The sequence below is a fragment of the Carassius gibelio genome, chromosome A9, assembly GCF_023724105.1.
Source record: "Carassius gibelio isolate Cgi1373 ecotype wild population from Czech Republic chromosome A9, carGib1.2-hapl.c, whole genome shotgun sequence".
Classification (NCBI taxonomy): Eukaryota; Metazoa; Chordata; class Actinopteri; order Cypriniformes; family Cyprinidae; genus Carassius; species Carassius gibelio.
Window position 1 is genome coordinate 29,221,351 of NC_068379.1, and position 17,369 is coordinate 29,238,719.

The window sequence follows — 17,369 nt, forward strand, 5'->3', positions numbered from 1 at the left end:
ATCACGATTTTATCACAATTCTTTGTCATGTTAGTTTTACTATTTTGCAAGTTGTCTGAGCAGTACAGCCAAACTAATTTCCCTATTATAAAAACAAAGCCTTTCAATGTAACAAAAAGAAAAAAGAAAAAAAAGGAATGGCAGATATTTAGGCCAAAGAGGGTGAAGATCAAAATCTTTGTTCTTATTTTTTAATAACAAAGATAAAATGACAAAGATACACATTACAACTAAGCATAACATACAAATAAACCAAACCGTGTTTATGTTCAGGTACAATAGGTGTATTTAGCAGGAGCATTATTCAAGAAATTGATTGAACAAATGTAAAAATAAAACACTATATAAACTGATTCCTAAAGCATTTCTTAAGTCAAGAGCAGTGAATGATTTTTCTCTTTGTGTTTTGTTGTTTTATTAACGTTAAAGGAATAGCTCCCCCAAAAATTTACATTCGGTCAGCTGTCTGTCAATTCTGTCATAGTGTTTTATTTATATATCACCATCTAAACCTGAATGAGTTTCTTTCTTCTTCTGAACATTTCAGAAGGGAGGAACGTGGAAAACCAAACAGTTGCTGGTCCACAGTGGCTTCCTTAGTTTTTATTACTACTATCAAATTCAATGTGGACCAGCAACTCACATTCTTCAAAATATCTTCTTTTGTGTTCAGCACAAGAAAGAAATTAATACAGGTTTGGGACAACGTGACAGCGAGAAAATAATGACAGAAATGAAATTTTAGGGTGATCTACCCCTTTAATGACAGTAGGCAGCAAGTTTAATAGGCCTACTGTCCCTTTAAGACCTGCACGCATCTAATATACAGGCACGTATACGTTTTTTCTCAACGGTTTACTTTCATTTTAGACATTACCAACTGAGTCTACATGTAAACATTTTGTGTTTTGACAGTATTAGCACAAAAGATAACTTAGTTTAATAATCAATTGCTGCTTAAGAGGCTTTTAGGGCGTAAGCTTCGGGTGTATGAGGCGCTCAGAATAAAGGGGGTCGCACACCGGACGAGAAGCGCAGCGCCGCGTCGCGTCGCGCCACGTCTTTAAAATTCGAACACATTATTCTCTATGTGAGTACACACACCGGCGGCGCCATTCGGCGTCTGTCCGCGGCGCCCAGCTACGACTCAGAACGCTGTTCAAATTTCTGCCGCGCCACAGAGCGCCATCCGCATAGTTTTATATTAAAAAACCCAGATGTTATAAACTGAAACTGAAATTAAAGTACAGCACACTTGTTTCATTCAAATAAAACATTACAAAAAGTGTTTGGTTACGTTTTCAGCTGCACAGTTGCCTAGACAACAGATACAACAAAACAATAATTATTATAACAACACAGATTCTTTTCATTAATTAACGTTCAAAACTCAGCTTTTATAAATTAAAATCATATATTTAAAATAATAATAATAGATGAAGTTAAAACTCTCCCATCTTGCTGCGAAATTGAGCTCACGCATATAGAATGTGCGCGTCCAGTGTGCGATACCTTGAGTTGTCCTACATGTGGCGCGACGCGACGCGGCGCTTCTCGTCCGGTGTGCGACCGCCTTAAGCACAGGTCAGACCAACGTGCGAATAAAACATTTAAAAGCACATGAAGCAAATAATTAGAGAGTAACTCTACCGCTGAGGTAACACTGGTGTGAATGCATGTGGCGTTGTACAGTATATGATGGAGGCGCCAGAACTGCAGCTGATATAATGTGTGCAGTATTTCTTCAAAAGCAGATCGTGGAGACATTTTTATTGTCCACGATCAAAAAACGCCATATCGCACACCCCTATAAGAAAGTAAAAAAGGGTCAGTTTAAAATGTCATGCTGTCTTTAATAACACACTTACAGACAATCCATTTCTCCATGGTGTCCAAGGATAAGTATTCACAGGGCATCTGAAACACAATGACCAGCAGAATACATCTGATCAAATAAACAATGTTCAGAAATCCGATATCACAGTCATTGGATTTATTTAATTTCAGTTTACTGATTGTAGAACTTCAGGTTTTTTAAGTTGAAGTTTTTCCATCTAATAATGATTTTACCGCTGCTTTATATCAAGGACTGAAAATACATTTTAATAGTTTTAATTAGTGCTGTCAATCGATAAAAAATAATAAGTAGCAAAAATTTTCTGAGATTAATCGCGATTAATCCCACCTAACATTAAAGGTTTTATATAAACATTTATAGTGTAATAATTTCACATTCAATCTTCAAATTTACATTAAGAAAGTTTATTTTTTATATTTGTTTAATGGCAGCTTTTTTTATTTTATTACTGAATGCCAGTTTCACTGATACAGAATACTACTGATGTCTTTATAAAATTGTTTCCCCCCTAATATTTAACCATTGACTATAGCCATACAACATTACAGTATAATTGAGAGTTATCAATTTGAACAATTACTAGACTTTTCAAAAATGACTTAAAACTTGAAACAAACTTCACATAAATCCATTATAATAAATGTCATATTTAGGCCTATCAGTGCCTTTCAGCAGAAATATACAGAAATGTAAGTTATCAATCACTAAATTCTAAATTAAATATAGATGAATCCTTAAAGCTGTATAAAAAGTTACTAATTTCCTCTTTTTCCTCTTCTTTTGTTTTTGATGAACAGATATCACAGCAGCTGGGTTATTAGGTTGTTTTTCCTGTTATTTCTTAAGGGCTGCCGCTGCTGAACATGACGCAGATCTGACAAGCATCGTATTTTCTCAATTATCTTTATCGTTTATGACTCACTTCAGGTCTTAAAGTCTCAATAATGAATGTCTCTGGTTTGATGTGATCGTAAAGACATTCTGCGACTGAATAAACTAAGTTCTTGTCAAGAGAAAAGTGACAGAAACAGCAGTTGTGAGTGGAGTGGCAAACTCTGGCCCTGCCCCTTCGTTAATTGGGCTCAATATTTTGAATGCGTTAAACTGAAAAACTTAATTGGCTGCAATAATGCGCTAATTAATAATTACAACACTGGCTTGTACCCCTCATTTTTAAGCACTGTAAGATGCTGTTTAGGGCTCTTTTAAACTGCTTGGAGATACTTAGTTTTGTCCAGAATTAATGGTATTAGTATACACTACGTGCCTATTTGCTAACTGGTTAGTCAGCTTAGCAACATGCTTACATCAGACTACTGGGATCAACACAGAGCATTCATTTAGGCTTGTCTGCTTCATGTAGAACTCATTTCTATAACGTGCATGAGAGATGGTTAGTGGAGTTGCTACTAGGGATGGGCATGATTAATCGACGATCGATAATTGATCGTTAAGATTTTCCTCGATCATGTTAATTTGTTATCGATTAATCTAAAGCATTTTTTTTAATCTAATGCAGGTTGCGTTGCGTAGTGCGAGTCTTCAAGCAATTAAATGAATTTCACTGTGTGGCAGCAATTAAATATTTTACCACCATGGGGCAATATTTGACACCCTACTCGGTTATCTGTGATCTTCCGTTTTGATTTCAAAGAATAATCATGAAGATGTCACGGCGAAGTGTGGCGTGGGACCATTTTAATTTAAAAAGCGAACTAGTTAACTGCAAACATTGCGATACCGTGTTTAAGTACAACACGGCCACGGCTCAAATGATGTACCTGTGCATCCCGGCAAATTTTCATGAGGCTCTGTCTACAGTCTTTGTCTCCGCTGGTCGTCATGTACAAACATTTCATTAAAATGAACCGTAACTCCGTGAATACTCAACGAAGAGACATGAGAGAGATATCTATAGAAAGCCTGGAATGTCTACTTTTAAACTAAACAAGTGCTTCCGAAAAACACATATTCTGAGATAAAGTAATCCATATGAAAACAACGCAATGTCTGTTTTTCATATCTTCCTTCATTATATTTAATGTGACCACGCCCCCGCGCTGAACGCGCTATTCAGATTCAAACTGAAGCGCGCGCTTGAATACGCCCACACAGAAGAAAAAGCAGCGAGACTGTTCTTCAAGTTTTTATTTTATTTTACTGTTTGCTTCGCGATGAGAGGACTAAGACATAATTCACCCCAAAAAGATGTGATGTGGTTGATGATTTGAGAAATGGATTTCCTCAGAAAAAAGAATGAAGCACTTTATTCAGACTCAAAACGCATATATGCGTTAATCGACTCGAAAGGGTTAAGAACGCCTGCTAGCAGCTGCAGGTTCCGCTGCTTTAGAGCACTGCATATGCACGCGGATATATGTTCGGTTTGCCTGAACGTAGTTTAACTGTCTGCCACAAGTTGATCTTGTAATAAAGGTCTCACCGAGGAAAAACACGCTGTATTTTTGTATTCATTGCATTTTTTTATTATAAAAATTAAATAATTATAAAAATATTAATGATTAATCGATAGTCGATCGTTAATTCTCCCGACGATCGACTAAGAAAATTTAATCGAATGCCCATCCCTAGTTGCTACCCATGAAAAGGGTTTCAATTCAATCCCCAGACCTGACGGTTAAAATGCTCCCTTACAAGACAGCTGTGACTCTGTGTATGACAACTGAACGTTTTGGGACTGACTCTGAAAATAAACAAGGGCTATAGCACATCCTGACCGTGTCAGACTGAGCTGGGTTGAGCATGGTGCTGGGAGCGCTAATCAAACTGAGCAGCTGAGCGTTCCTCCACTGATCTGCAGACAGATTTCGGCGTGGGTACACCATCTGCAGGGAGACCAGTGCATCTTGCAGCGACTGTCAGAAACACAGAGAGAGATAGGCAGAGAATAGCTCGGATTAAACCATGTCCTCCATATGAGATGGGAAACATTTTTTATCTTTACTTTTCCATGAGGGACAAACTCCTCCATCATCTTTTTCAGTGGGTTCTCATAATCCACAATCATCTGTCCAAGCCTGGGATATTCTCGATCACTGAACAAAAAAACATCGCACAATACGTGATCTCAGACACAGCTCTGTCATCCAAACAACAGCATAATGAAATCTGATATACAGTATATATTACCTGGAACCGTGTGTCATTTCGTGGGCATAGTTGTAGAGGCCGATTATAGCTTTGCGCTCCTCAATTCGAGAAAGCAGCATCATCAGGGTAATGTATGTTACCACTAAATCCAGGTAGTTCTTTGTGAGGTCAAAATTTACTGTCTGCATTGTGGAAAAAATACACTTTGTTTTATCTGACATGTCGGAGAATTCAAAGACAGCATTGATTGTCAAATATTCAACTCACAATGTCAAAGAAAACTTGACAAACGTCAATACTGTTCAGAAGTTCACAAACGTGGTCCTGGAGGAACAGAAAAGCACAAACATTTAGGTTTTAGAAAAGCCTCAATGTTTTTTTTTATCAAAAATGTAAAAGAATTATACAAAAGAAATGTGTGTGTGTGTGTGTGTGTGTATAATGAACATAAATATAAAATGTACATATAAAATAGGGCTGGGCGATATGGGCAAAAAATTATCACAATTTTTTTCTCTCAGGTTTAAAGCCAGATTTTTGCTCCAAAGTGAAAGTTGTAGACACCAGACCAAAATAAATATCTAAATAGAAAAACAAATTTCTTAATTTATGCATGTTCTAAAGAGTGAACTTAAGAAACAGGTTTGGGTTGCCTGATAATATTAATAAAATCTCCTTTTTGTCTCTTAGAAATTAACATCAGATAGTCACCTGAGGTAGGATGAAGAGGTAAATTTTGGCTCCTTGTCAAAATCAGCAACATATAAGCAACTTATAAGGTTAAATTTATCTCTAACCAAGTTATTATTATTTTTTTTTAATTAAGCATTCGTCTCCCATAGTAGCACATATTTAAATCATGATAAACACAGTTATAACCACACATATAACACCTTAATACCATGGTAAAAATATAACTATGGTTTTTAGGTGACCTATTTGTATGAAAAACTGTAGTCTAAAAACATTCAGTATAAATTCACACATGCTATAGCTTAATCACAAATACATACTACAATTTTACACAATTACTCCTTTAATAAAATTCCCAAATTTCTGGCAAAATACCATGGTACTGGTACTGTAGTGTTACTACTAGGGCTGTCACGGTTAAGAAATTTCTCCTGCGGTTATTATGGGTGGCTCAATAGCGCGATATGTGGTATTACCGCCATTTTTTTTTTTTTTTGACATACCTAATTTATCCTGATTTTGCTGCATACAAAGCTCTATCATTGAGTTATGTAGCATATATTGTTGCTTTTTTAACTGACAGAGAGACACGTTTTAAAACATTTTTGCTTATTGTTAAATGCCAAACAGCAACAAGAAAACATGCATTTTCCAATATATTTTTTTAAAGAAATCAAAGAGTTCTAACATGTATTACACGTATTTGCGCGACTTTGCACAGCAGCGGAAATCAAGACTGATTATCGCGCCACCACTGGCCCACCAGGACAGTGGATTCATGTTGGAGTCGATGCACTCCTCAAACAGATAGCGTGTGTGAGCTCGTCATTATCTGCTCACACTCTCTTGGGTATGGGCACTGATGCGGAGGTTGTCCGTGACTTCAGCAGGTAAGTCTGTTACTTTCACGGCTGTATTTGACAGATTACGCAGAAACTTCAGCTACTCCTAACTGACGGATGGTACCAGTCTCAGCTGTTCTTTTTTATGTTGCTCCGCGACCTGATGCTTGAGGGGGCAGTTGCGCTGGATGACAGGGGACACTCTAAAACGATTACCGTGGAAAAAACACTTAACATGGCTTAATGTAATAAGACAGTGATATTAACAGACCAAACTCACTAAAAATCATACTAATAAAGTATACTATATATAAAAAAATCAGATAAGCCCTGAATATGAATGCCACGTTAAGCCTTTTCCTCCCATAGAAAAACGCTTAATGTGGCTTAATGTACTAAGACAGTGATTTTAAAAAATCAAACTCACTAAATATTATACTAATAAATTATTAATAACACGTTAAGCCTTATGATGGTTTTCTATGGGAGGAAAAGGCTTAACGTGTTATTAAACGCGTTGAATTCATATTCAGGGATCATCTGATTTTTTTGTAGATAGTATACTTTATTAATATGATGTTTAGTGAGTTTGGGATTAAGTTGGACCGATAACGTGTGTCATTACTACGCCACAGCCTTTAGGGAATTAGTTCTGGCTTTTTTTCACAGCGCTCATTCTGGGACTGAACCCGGCAATGTTACTAGGTCCACGACCCGGGATCAATCCCGGGATATGTTTGCGTTCACACAGAAGGCGACCCGGCTATGTTCTGCCAATTTTCCAGGTCCAAAGTGCAGTGTGAAAGGGGATTTAAACTCAATTCAATTCACTGCAACAATTTACTTGAGAATGACTTTATGGACATTTAACACAAAAATTCGTTCTGTTGGTGTTTTTTGAATGAGGTCAATAGAGCAGGACTGCACTCATACCTTAAATTCCATAACGTCCACAAAGGTGAAGTAATATAAGGCTAAATTCTTCAGTATTTCTGACTTTTCTTTTTGTAGTTGTGCTAGCTGTTGCTGTAAAATAAAAAATAAAAAACAAGTGAGAAAATTAAACACTGTCACATAAAACTAAGTCACATAACTGTGATATCTGACTAGGAAACTTATCAGCAGGGTTCAAATTAGATCATCTGAACTGGAAAATCCACACAAATCTCAGCCTGCTGGATTTAGTCTCAGAGCAGGGTTTAATAATAAAGATGCGAGAGAGTTTCAAGACATTTGACGAGAACTGTTACTTGCCCTTTTAGGATAGTTCTGCATTGTAACTTATGTTCACAGGCATGTATCTATTTTAAGTCTTGCAAACTTCAACATTTAGATTTTTGTTGATGCACTTTACACTGCTACTGTGAATTGTTTCAATTAAGGTGATTCTACTGTGATGTGAATTTGTCGAAACTCAAAGACAGCATTTCTCAGAATTTATTATTCACAGTCCAACTAGTGAATGAACCCTGCATCAAGTCCTGACACATACAGGCCTTTACCATTTGTTTGTCTTTATGGTATATGCAACTCTAGAGCAAAAATGCATTACCGCTGCACCTGGGAAGATACTAATTTCAGACATCCATGTCTATAGTATATGATGTCCAGCTAATATATTATATTTTAGTGACTTTGGATAATATTACACAAAAAAGTTTCAACCCAATTTAAATAGGTCTCAAAAATGAAAAACTACATGATTTGTGAAGACTTTTGTCATTTCAGCATATTTTGCCAGAATGAAGGGCAGTGCAAATGCGCTCTAGAATCAAGTTAGTGACAGAATCCTTAGTATCGATCAGGATTTCCAGAAAACCAGGTTAGAGCTAAAAGAGTTAATGACACACTTCAGATACCCATAAATCCCAATAACAGAGAAACTACGTTTAAGACAAAAGACACAAATTCCATCAAACCACACCATCCCCACCCTGCATTCTTTCAATGGAAATATATCCACATCCTATCCTAATGAAGGATATAATTCCACTAGATTATGAGGTTACATGTAAAATGAGTTCGGTATATAAACACTGTAGTCCTATATGAGGTAGATATAATATTATGAAAAACAGCAGAGAGGGAGATGAAACTGTAATAAATGCAAAGACCTGGCACTGTAAGATTTAATCTTAAAGCAAACAAACGTTCAGGTCACATTTCACTCCTAAATCAAAACATTCAAAAAATTAAAAATAAATATGAATAAATTATATTGACCGGCAGAGGTTTCCTTTTCCGGACATTTTGATGATATGCCGGTCAAGTATCGCCTCTTAATTAGTCAAGGTGAGGAAAACTGGAGGCAGGCTATGTAACGTAAAAAATGACATAATCAGGCCGCCGAATGCAACATGTTTATTAGCCTAACTTATTTTCTACTATGGTTCATTTCTTCATTCGGATCTTTTTGCGATCCATTCCATTCTAAACAAACAAAGCATATGTTTCATCCTTGTTTCATTATAGATTAAGATAATAATTCATAAATGCACACATAATTATCAGTGAACTTGATAAAAGTTGCAGATATGTTTTACATGCATGCACAAACAAATGCCTTTCAACTTATGTGTGCAAAATTCAGAATGAAATGAATGTGCAGCAATTTGTACAAATAGAGATTATAGGTCTACTATACATGTTGTAGCCATTAAATAAGCTTATTTAGTTTAATATTTGTTAAAATATTATAATGTTATTTTTTAATTTACGCTGATTATATAAAGTGAACCGCATTAGTAGAAATACTTTTTTGAAGTGAATTTCGTTTTGTATAAATTGTATCTTAATTTTAATAATTTTTTTTATCAACCAATTGCCTGGATTTAATACATAAGAAGCAAATATAGCAGACGACAGGCCTAATCATGCAGGCGCCCTCGCGGCCACTTGCATTGCTAGTGAACTGGAGTGCATCTCATCCTAATTTAACGAAACTTAACGTAGGCCTCACAGACATGAAATATATCTTAAGAAAGCTTGAAATGTCTTTTTAACAATTTAAAACGAATTTTTTTTTTTACCTATGCTAATTACACATTAAATTCAGGTAGGCTACTGAGTCGCTGTCCTCAGTGCCCAGAAAAGCGCTGAAACGGAGATGAAAGGGGAACCCGTTTTTATTTATTTATTTTTTTTTTTGGCTTATTTTAACTGGCCCATGCAGTTTTCTGGAGGCCCACCTACAATCAAAATCCTGGCGCCGCTAGTGTTTCGCAGCGGTCTGATATCAAGAAATAATAGACCACATTCCACATTGGAATTCAACCAAGCCATGTAATAATGTTTAATAACTTTCAAACGAGCCTGTTCCTTCATAACATAGCCAAAGTTCGGTGTATTTTTGCTTTGTACTTTTTAGGCTTATTCTCAAATTCAGATTGTGTTGGGGGGGGGGGATTAATAGGCAATTTTATTCGGACAATTTGACCGGAGAGATTTAATTTTGTCGGACATTTCATTTTTTTTTCGGCCAATGTCCGGCAACTACCGGACAACGGAAACCCTGATATATATATATATATATATATATATATATATTAGGGGTATCTTGTCAGTAAAGCTGGTTCTCTAATCAGCGGTAAATTCCATCAAGTGCGTGATTTCACATAGAGCAGCTGTTACTACACGGAGCCATTGTTAACTGAGAAGATGCGCAAATAAATGCTGAAAATGACCGTGGATTTGCTTCTCAGTTAACAATGGCTCTGTATTATATAAAGGTATTTTATGTATATATATATATATATATATATATATATATATATATATTTTTTTTTTTTTTTTTTTTTATATAAATATATATAAAATACATTTCTACAATGGAAATGAGAAATTAGCTTTTATTTAAATTTCCATATTGCCATTATTTAATATGTTACTTTTACAATTATTTTTTTACTTAATTTTAGGTTTACTACAATAATAATAAACATAAATAATTCAATTATTTTCTTTTTATAAATATGCATCAATTAAAGCCAGTAACACAAATAATATAATAAACTTAGCATTGTTTTTTTTCACAGAATATCACTGCATATATATATATATATATACCACGAATATAAAAAAATATCCTCACTGAATTCTGGGGTCAAATATGACCTGGACACATTCTTGGCAGGTTTCACGAGATTCTTCCACTTGGCATAGTTTAATGTTAAAAAAGTTTCCTTATCTCCATCTCCGCTCTTTTTAGAATAAAGTGTGTTTGGGGCACAACTTTGTGATGCTGTGCACAACAGGCTAAATATAATTTCAAACTTATTTTGAACAGACTGGATAAATATATTGAGGAAAGCATGTAACCATGCAGTAACAGACTTAAATGGTAAGTTCACCAAAAAATGAAAAAAAAAAAAAAAATTATTTACTCACCCTCAAGCCATCCTAGGTGTATATGACTTTCTTCTTTCAGAAAAATCCAATGGGATTTATATAAAAAATTGTCCTAGTACTTCTAAGCTCTATCAGTGCAGTTGGGTGGGTGTTTCTGTTCAACAGTCCAAAACACGTTAAATAAAGCACGTGTATCCGCAATAAAACGTGCTTTGGATTGTTAAAAAGAAACAAAAGCCCACTACAATGACAAAGCCTAAAATAGGCAGGACAATTTTTCATACAATTCTGATTGGGATTTGTCTGAAAGAAGAAAGTCTTATACACCTAGGATGGCTCAAGGGTAAGTAAACAAAGACTAATGTTCATTTTTGGGTGAACTAACACTTTAAAGGAAGCTCAGAACACATCCCAAACAGTATCACAGCAACTCCAAATAAATACAATTGATGGCTATAATTTAAGAGTGATTTATAGGGCCCATCTGAGATTCCTTTTGTCCATGTAGGTTACTGAAATACCAACATATATATGTGAGTACAACTGAAATGTTAAACTACATATACATAAGAGCCAGAACTAAATAAAGCAAATGGGACTTCACATGGAGTCCAAACTTACCAAAAGAATAATCCAGAAAATAGCCATGTTAAGCATGCAAAAAAAAAGCAAAAAAACGAGAAACAAAAAAGGAAATATAAAACAACTCTAAAAGGCAACTGAAACACAGTTAAACATGACACAGCTCCACATCATTGCAAGAAGCAGTTAAACATCTTTAACACAAAGTAGAAGGCAAAGCTGCATCTGAAATATCCAACACTTCAAACAGACATGGTGGTTGGTTGTAAAGTAACACAAAACACACACTTGAGATATGGAATGAATATGAAAATCATATTGTATAGCACACATAACAAATAAATGTTTGGTTAATTTGTTATGAGACCATCCCATTAAATAAATTAATGTAAATCCATGATGCTGATTATTTTCCAGTTCTCCCCAACCCCCCTTAAAAAAACACCTTTGTGGCTTATGAACAAAAACTCGGGTTATATGTCATCTTTACCCCTTTTCCTCCAAAAAGGTGCTCACTGATATTCCAGAGTTGCCTCTTGGATTTAGGACAGGCACAAATATCCATTTACTTGAAGGCAGAATGATATCAGTTTTAATACCACCACATTGCTTTTGATGTAGCATAAAATTTATGTAAACCTAAAACATATTTATTTGCACTCAATTCACATTTCAAGAACAAAATGACTTTTGTAAATTAAATGTTATTTATGAACAAATGGAGAAAAAAAAGTAGTGTCAGTCAACTGATAAAGAAACATCAATCGGCTGCTTCCAAATGTACGAAACAGGAGTGGTCTAGCCTTGAAGAAAATCCTGCTGAAACATTTGCATAATTGTGTCAGAATAGGTACTGACACTGGCACTAGGATCTTGTCGGCGGAAAAGGGGTACCAGAGACAAATAACTAGGGGGTAAGTGTACTTTCCCCATAGCAGGACAATTTATTTGAGGTGTGCACAGAGACCACAGACTGTAATAGCAGGAATGCATGAGAAAAACCAGTAGAAGTGTGAATCTATGACATGCCTACATTCCTAAAGCAACATGGGCTGGATTTATGTTCCTAATGACATTTCTTAATCTGATAAACACCAGTGGGGAAAAGGTGACTGCATCTTTGTTCTGGGTTGTATGGACTGATCCACACAAAAATTATTCCACATTAAGCATACATCCTATTTGTGATGTTGTGGACAAGTTTAGTGTGGCCAAAAGTTCCTGGAAAGCCCGTCAGACCTGGGAAAGCTCCTCTCTGAGGACATCACCTCATGTTCTGACCTAATAAACCTGACACTACATCAAACATATAATAAAAAAAAAAAAAAAAAAACATTGGTTTGGATCATTGTGTTTTTACAATGATCTCAAACTAAACCTCCATTTTCCATATTTGCCAACCATAAGCATTGACGTTTAAATCACTTGCTGATGGTTGAGGAATGAGCACCATGGTAACCACTGAACAGCATGCTAAACATGCTTCCGAGATGTTCAGGGTTGTGGCAATGGCAACAAAGCGTTAAAGAAGGGACTGGGCTTGGTGACTGTGGTTTTGAAAGGGGTATGATGCTAATCAAATGGGAGACTAAAACTGCTGAAACACAGAAAACAGATAATTGAGCACTTGTTTCACTACTACAACAACTGTCACACAACACCACATCCACTTAATATCAGCACAGGGGATGTGTAAAAAGCTGTATATTTGCTAAAGATCTAAAGTCATCAATTAGGGTAGTCATTCTCAAACGGGGCCTACTGCGGAGTCTCATCAAACGTAATATGACACATTAAAATAACATAGCTCTTAAAATAAACAAATCATATTTCTTTTATTTTCTCTTAATTATTTCTGAACATACATATTTTTAATAGAGGTCTTAGCTTTTGGAATCTTAAAATTAATTGTGGCAAATGTATCTAATATATTAAATTAATTAACCACTATTATTTAAATACTGTGGAAATACTGTATATATATAAAAAAAAAAAAGGTTGAGAACCACTGACATAGAGAAACTATTCTCCAAGTTTGCTGTTGAACAAACACTAACATTGGATTAGATACTGTTCATTTTACTATGTGTACTTCTAATATTAAACTCATCAAAATTATCAGCAACTCTGAGAATAGTGCATAACATCTGATATGATCCGGGTCACGGCACCAAATTTGAAAAGGGGCGTATTATCTGGTGCATTGATGAGTATTCTTAACATTATGAATTTTGATTGATCTGATATAATAACAGAAAACAGAGAAAGAAAAAAAAAAACACCTTCCACTGTCTACTGAAAAACTGGGAGAATCCTTGGTAAACATGGTAAAACTAATTTGGAAAACCTAAACATGGAAAACCTAATTTACTGATGCACCACTGAAAGCAGGAGAAAACATGCAACACTTTCTTTTAACACAAATTTGGACTGATTAAAGGTGCTGTAAAAGGTTTTAAAATAAAAAAATAAAAAACAAATCCACTTGCAGCACCTTTAATACATCAAACATCAATTAGAATTATAATCTAAACATGAGTGAACCATTATTAAATCATCAATATCACAACATTCACTCAGAGTCATTGAAACATATTTGATTCATGAAATGAAACTTACGTTGTTGTTGCGTGTCTCGACGGCTGGGAATTTTCTAACGATGAATTTCACGGCTGATTCCAGGTTTTTGTCAATCAGGTAAGAAGGCTTTGCCTTGGGATCTCCACAGGCCTACAACGAACAGGGAAAAACATCATTGCTAAATGTGCAACAGCTCGGACACGACCACTGTGAACGTGCAGAAAACTGACAGATATTCCACTGATCATGAAACAAAGATTCAAACTGTTTGAGACAGATCAGAGAAGATGAAAAGTGAGGTAAAGTGCAGGGATTTGATCACAGTTAGAAAATGCAGTGGAAGAAACAAATAATAATAATAAGAAGAAGAAGAAGAAGAAGAAGAAGAAGAAAGAACCAGAATGTTGAGACTGAAAATAGAGACTGAAAGTGAAAGAAGGACATGTAGAATAGAAAGTAGGAATGGGAATCAAAAGGAATTTAATGATTCAATGGTTATCATGGTTTTTAGAACCTTTTAGGGAGCACAAAATAATCGATTATAGTCCAATATACCAAATATACTTACAACACATAAATAGATTTTATTTTTTAAAAGATAAGATATATGTTTGACTCTTTTGATCAATAACAATCTGTTAAAAAGAGAAATTTGTTTAGGAATCAAACTACAGTATGATGAAACAAAAATATAGATTTTTTTAAATTGATTATTTATATCCTAGTATTTTGTTGGGCACAGTGTCTATTCACAATCAATTAAGAACGTAAGCACATAACGACATACGTAATTTAGTACATTGTTTTGGGGTTTTGTTTTAAAAATTGTAAAGTTCTGGATTCCCAACCCTAATGAAAGGACAGATAAAAAGGGAAGAAGAGGAAAAGGGAGGACAGAATTGAAAATGCTCTTCAAACAGACAAGGTGCTGCGTGAGAAGTTGGAGAGCAGTTAGTGGAACACAGACAGCAGTGTATGATCAGAAACAGTCCTGGAGAGAGAGAGAGCCAGAGAGAGATGGTGGGTTTGCTGGACAGTGTGTCTGATTGGCTGGCTGTTCTGTAAGAGGTGAGCATCTTACAGAGTGAAGGAGCTGGATCGCGTCAGTGGACGTGCAGCTGAGGCAGGGCAGTGTGTATGGTCACATGACATGTTACATGCACCTATGACTAACGCAGCATCGAACCTCAAGACCATTCCAGTGTGCACGGCAACACACAGAGGCTATAGGTGCTGTAAGACAACGTGTTTTTAAACTAAGCCCATTAGGTTGTTCCCAAAACAAACAAAAACAAACAAACACTCAGACCCTGGAAATAATTCAAACCGGCAATCAGCTCAGGGTAACAGAATGAAACCCATTAAATTTAAATTACATTAGCTCCACTGTGCCCACTGATAATTTAAAACAGCCAATCACAGTGAAGTGAGTAAATAAACCCATAGAGAATCTACACTTTGCCTCAAAAATGACTGGTTATGTTCTTCCTTGTTTTTTATGGTGCTGACATTCAACTAGTGCTTTGCAGTTAAAAGAAAAGTTTGTGAAAATAAGGAGGATGGTAAAAATAAAACAAACAAATAAAGGGAAAAAATGGGAAAAATAAAAATAAGCCTTGTGCATGAATAATATTACCCCAACAAATGTAAGCAAAGGTTCATAGTTAAATATATTTGGCTGGGCGATAGTAGTGAATTGGCCATTATTAGTAATTTATAAAAAAAATAAAAAAAATGTTTACTTTAGTCATTATATAGCTAACGCTATATAGCAGCAAATTTGAGGCATTTTATGAACATGTATTAATACTGAAAAAAAACAGGGATACATATTTATTGATCTGACATTGACAAAACTATTGATCTTTGTTTTTAGTATAGTTTATAATTTTAAGATGAAAAAATATTAGTTTTTTACTAATTGAAAAAAACATTTTGAATACACAAAGTAACAATGGCTGTTGAAATAATGGCTCCTTAAAAAAAATCATGAGCTATTTCAGAAGACATATACATAAATTAACAATCTGCCAAAATGCAGATAAAATCTTGAGATATATAATTAAGGAAATGTTTAAGCGATATCACCCAGCACTCAGCACTCAACATCTGCAAGACTGGCATAAGTTTAAGACTGAAAACAACAATCAAAACTCCCTTCTTTAAAGAAACAGAAATAAATCAAAGATTAAACAGAAGAGTCCTGCACGTGTTACAGTTTGGGAAGGGCCTTTTTTTGTGAGTTGCGTACAGAAAGATCATGGGACATGAAACTGGTAGGAGAGCTGGGGGAAAGGGGGGGCTGAGATTTTAGGAAGGTGAAAAGCTGTGCAAACCTTCCAAACTTGTCCTTGCTGGGGAAGCATTGTAACAGAAAGAGAAAAAAATTACACATAAACACAGGTTCCAACGTCTACCATGCATGTTCACTTCAAAACAAATTAGCTTTGGGAACTAATTGGAAGTCGTTCCGGTTAGTGTGTTGGTTCGAGTCCTAAGGAGGGACGCAAAGGGGTCAGTTGGGTCACACAGTGCATTGAGAGGCAGTCGTTCCCAGAGCTAACATTGACACCATGCAGAATTCACTCCTCCGGGGCCAGGAACACTGTGGGCTGAGTTCAGAATTCACGTCCATGTTCAAGAAAAGACCAGGAAGTTGGTGATTAGTCAAAGAAATATAATCCATGCAAGTAAAAGGGAACCAAACATGTTCACAAAATGACTGAAATTAGAACTTAAAGAATGACGAACAGAAACAGACTGCAAGAATAGAGCGAGCAAACAAACAAAACAGACAAACAAACAAACAAAAATGTCATTATTATCTGCTTCCAATGCATCAAAGCATCTCATGCACAGAATAAGACCAAAGGGCCAATTACAGTGAACCGTCATAGACCGCAAACTGAATCTATACTTTATCAACTTTGACTATCAGTGCAATTTCAATCTGAAGTAATAGCAGGTAAGAGTACTACATGATACAAGTACAGCACTAAATGTGCTCATTCATTTGAATTTAGTTTAACTGTTACTCCTAGAGGTGTAGCTCTCGAAAGAATAACTCATTTTTCCTATGTGCTGGATTCTTTACACACTTTCAGAAAAAAAAAAAAGGTACAAAAGTTGTCACAGGGGCTTTTCAAAAGGCATGAGACACGTTCAGAATGAATAAACTAATTAATAAATTACTGATTAACATGGAGGATAAAAGATTAACATAGAGGATTTTTTTTTTTTTTTACACCAACAATATACTATAGGCGTACAACTTACAGAACTTGATGTGCTGTTGTGGTAGGCCAGTTTCAAATCACATTTCTTGCACACTGCCTATGTCTTGTCCTCACTCAATA

The 17,369-nt window shown here is 35.5% G+C and overlaps 1 protein-coding gene across 5 annotated transcripts in view; it reads right to left on the bottom strand.

The window, feature by feature from the left end:
- LOC128020122 (nck-associated protein 1) overlaps positions 1–17,369 on the bottom strand; it is a 51,347-nt gene that overhangs the window by 26,771 nt on the left and 7,207 nt on the right. For 2 of the 5 annotated variants that reach the window (XM_052606741.1, XM_052606740.1), the window contains exons 2-9: positions 16,350–16,367; positions 14,053–14,163; positions 7,438–7,530; positions 5,237–5,293; positions 5,009–5,151; positions 4,824–4,914; positions 4,597–4,734; positions 1,869–1,917 (exon numbers count right to left, since the gene is read on the bottom strand). In XM_052606741.1, coding sequence (XP_052462701.1) covers positions 1,869–1,917; positions 4,597–4,734; positions 4,824–4,914; positions 5,009–5,151; positions 5,237–5,293; positions 7,438–7,530; positions 14,053–14,163; positions 16,350–16,367 — 700 coding nt within the window. The remainder of the gene's footprint in view (positions 1–1,868; positions 1,918–4,596; positions 4,735–4,823; positions 4,915–5,008; positions 5,152–5,236; positions 5,294–7,437; positions 7,531–14,052; positions 14,164–16,349; positions 16,368–17,369) is intronic. The other 3 variants (XM_052606742.1, XM_052606745.1, XM_052606743.1) reach the window with 3 other exon arrangements.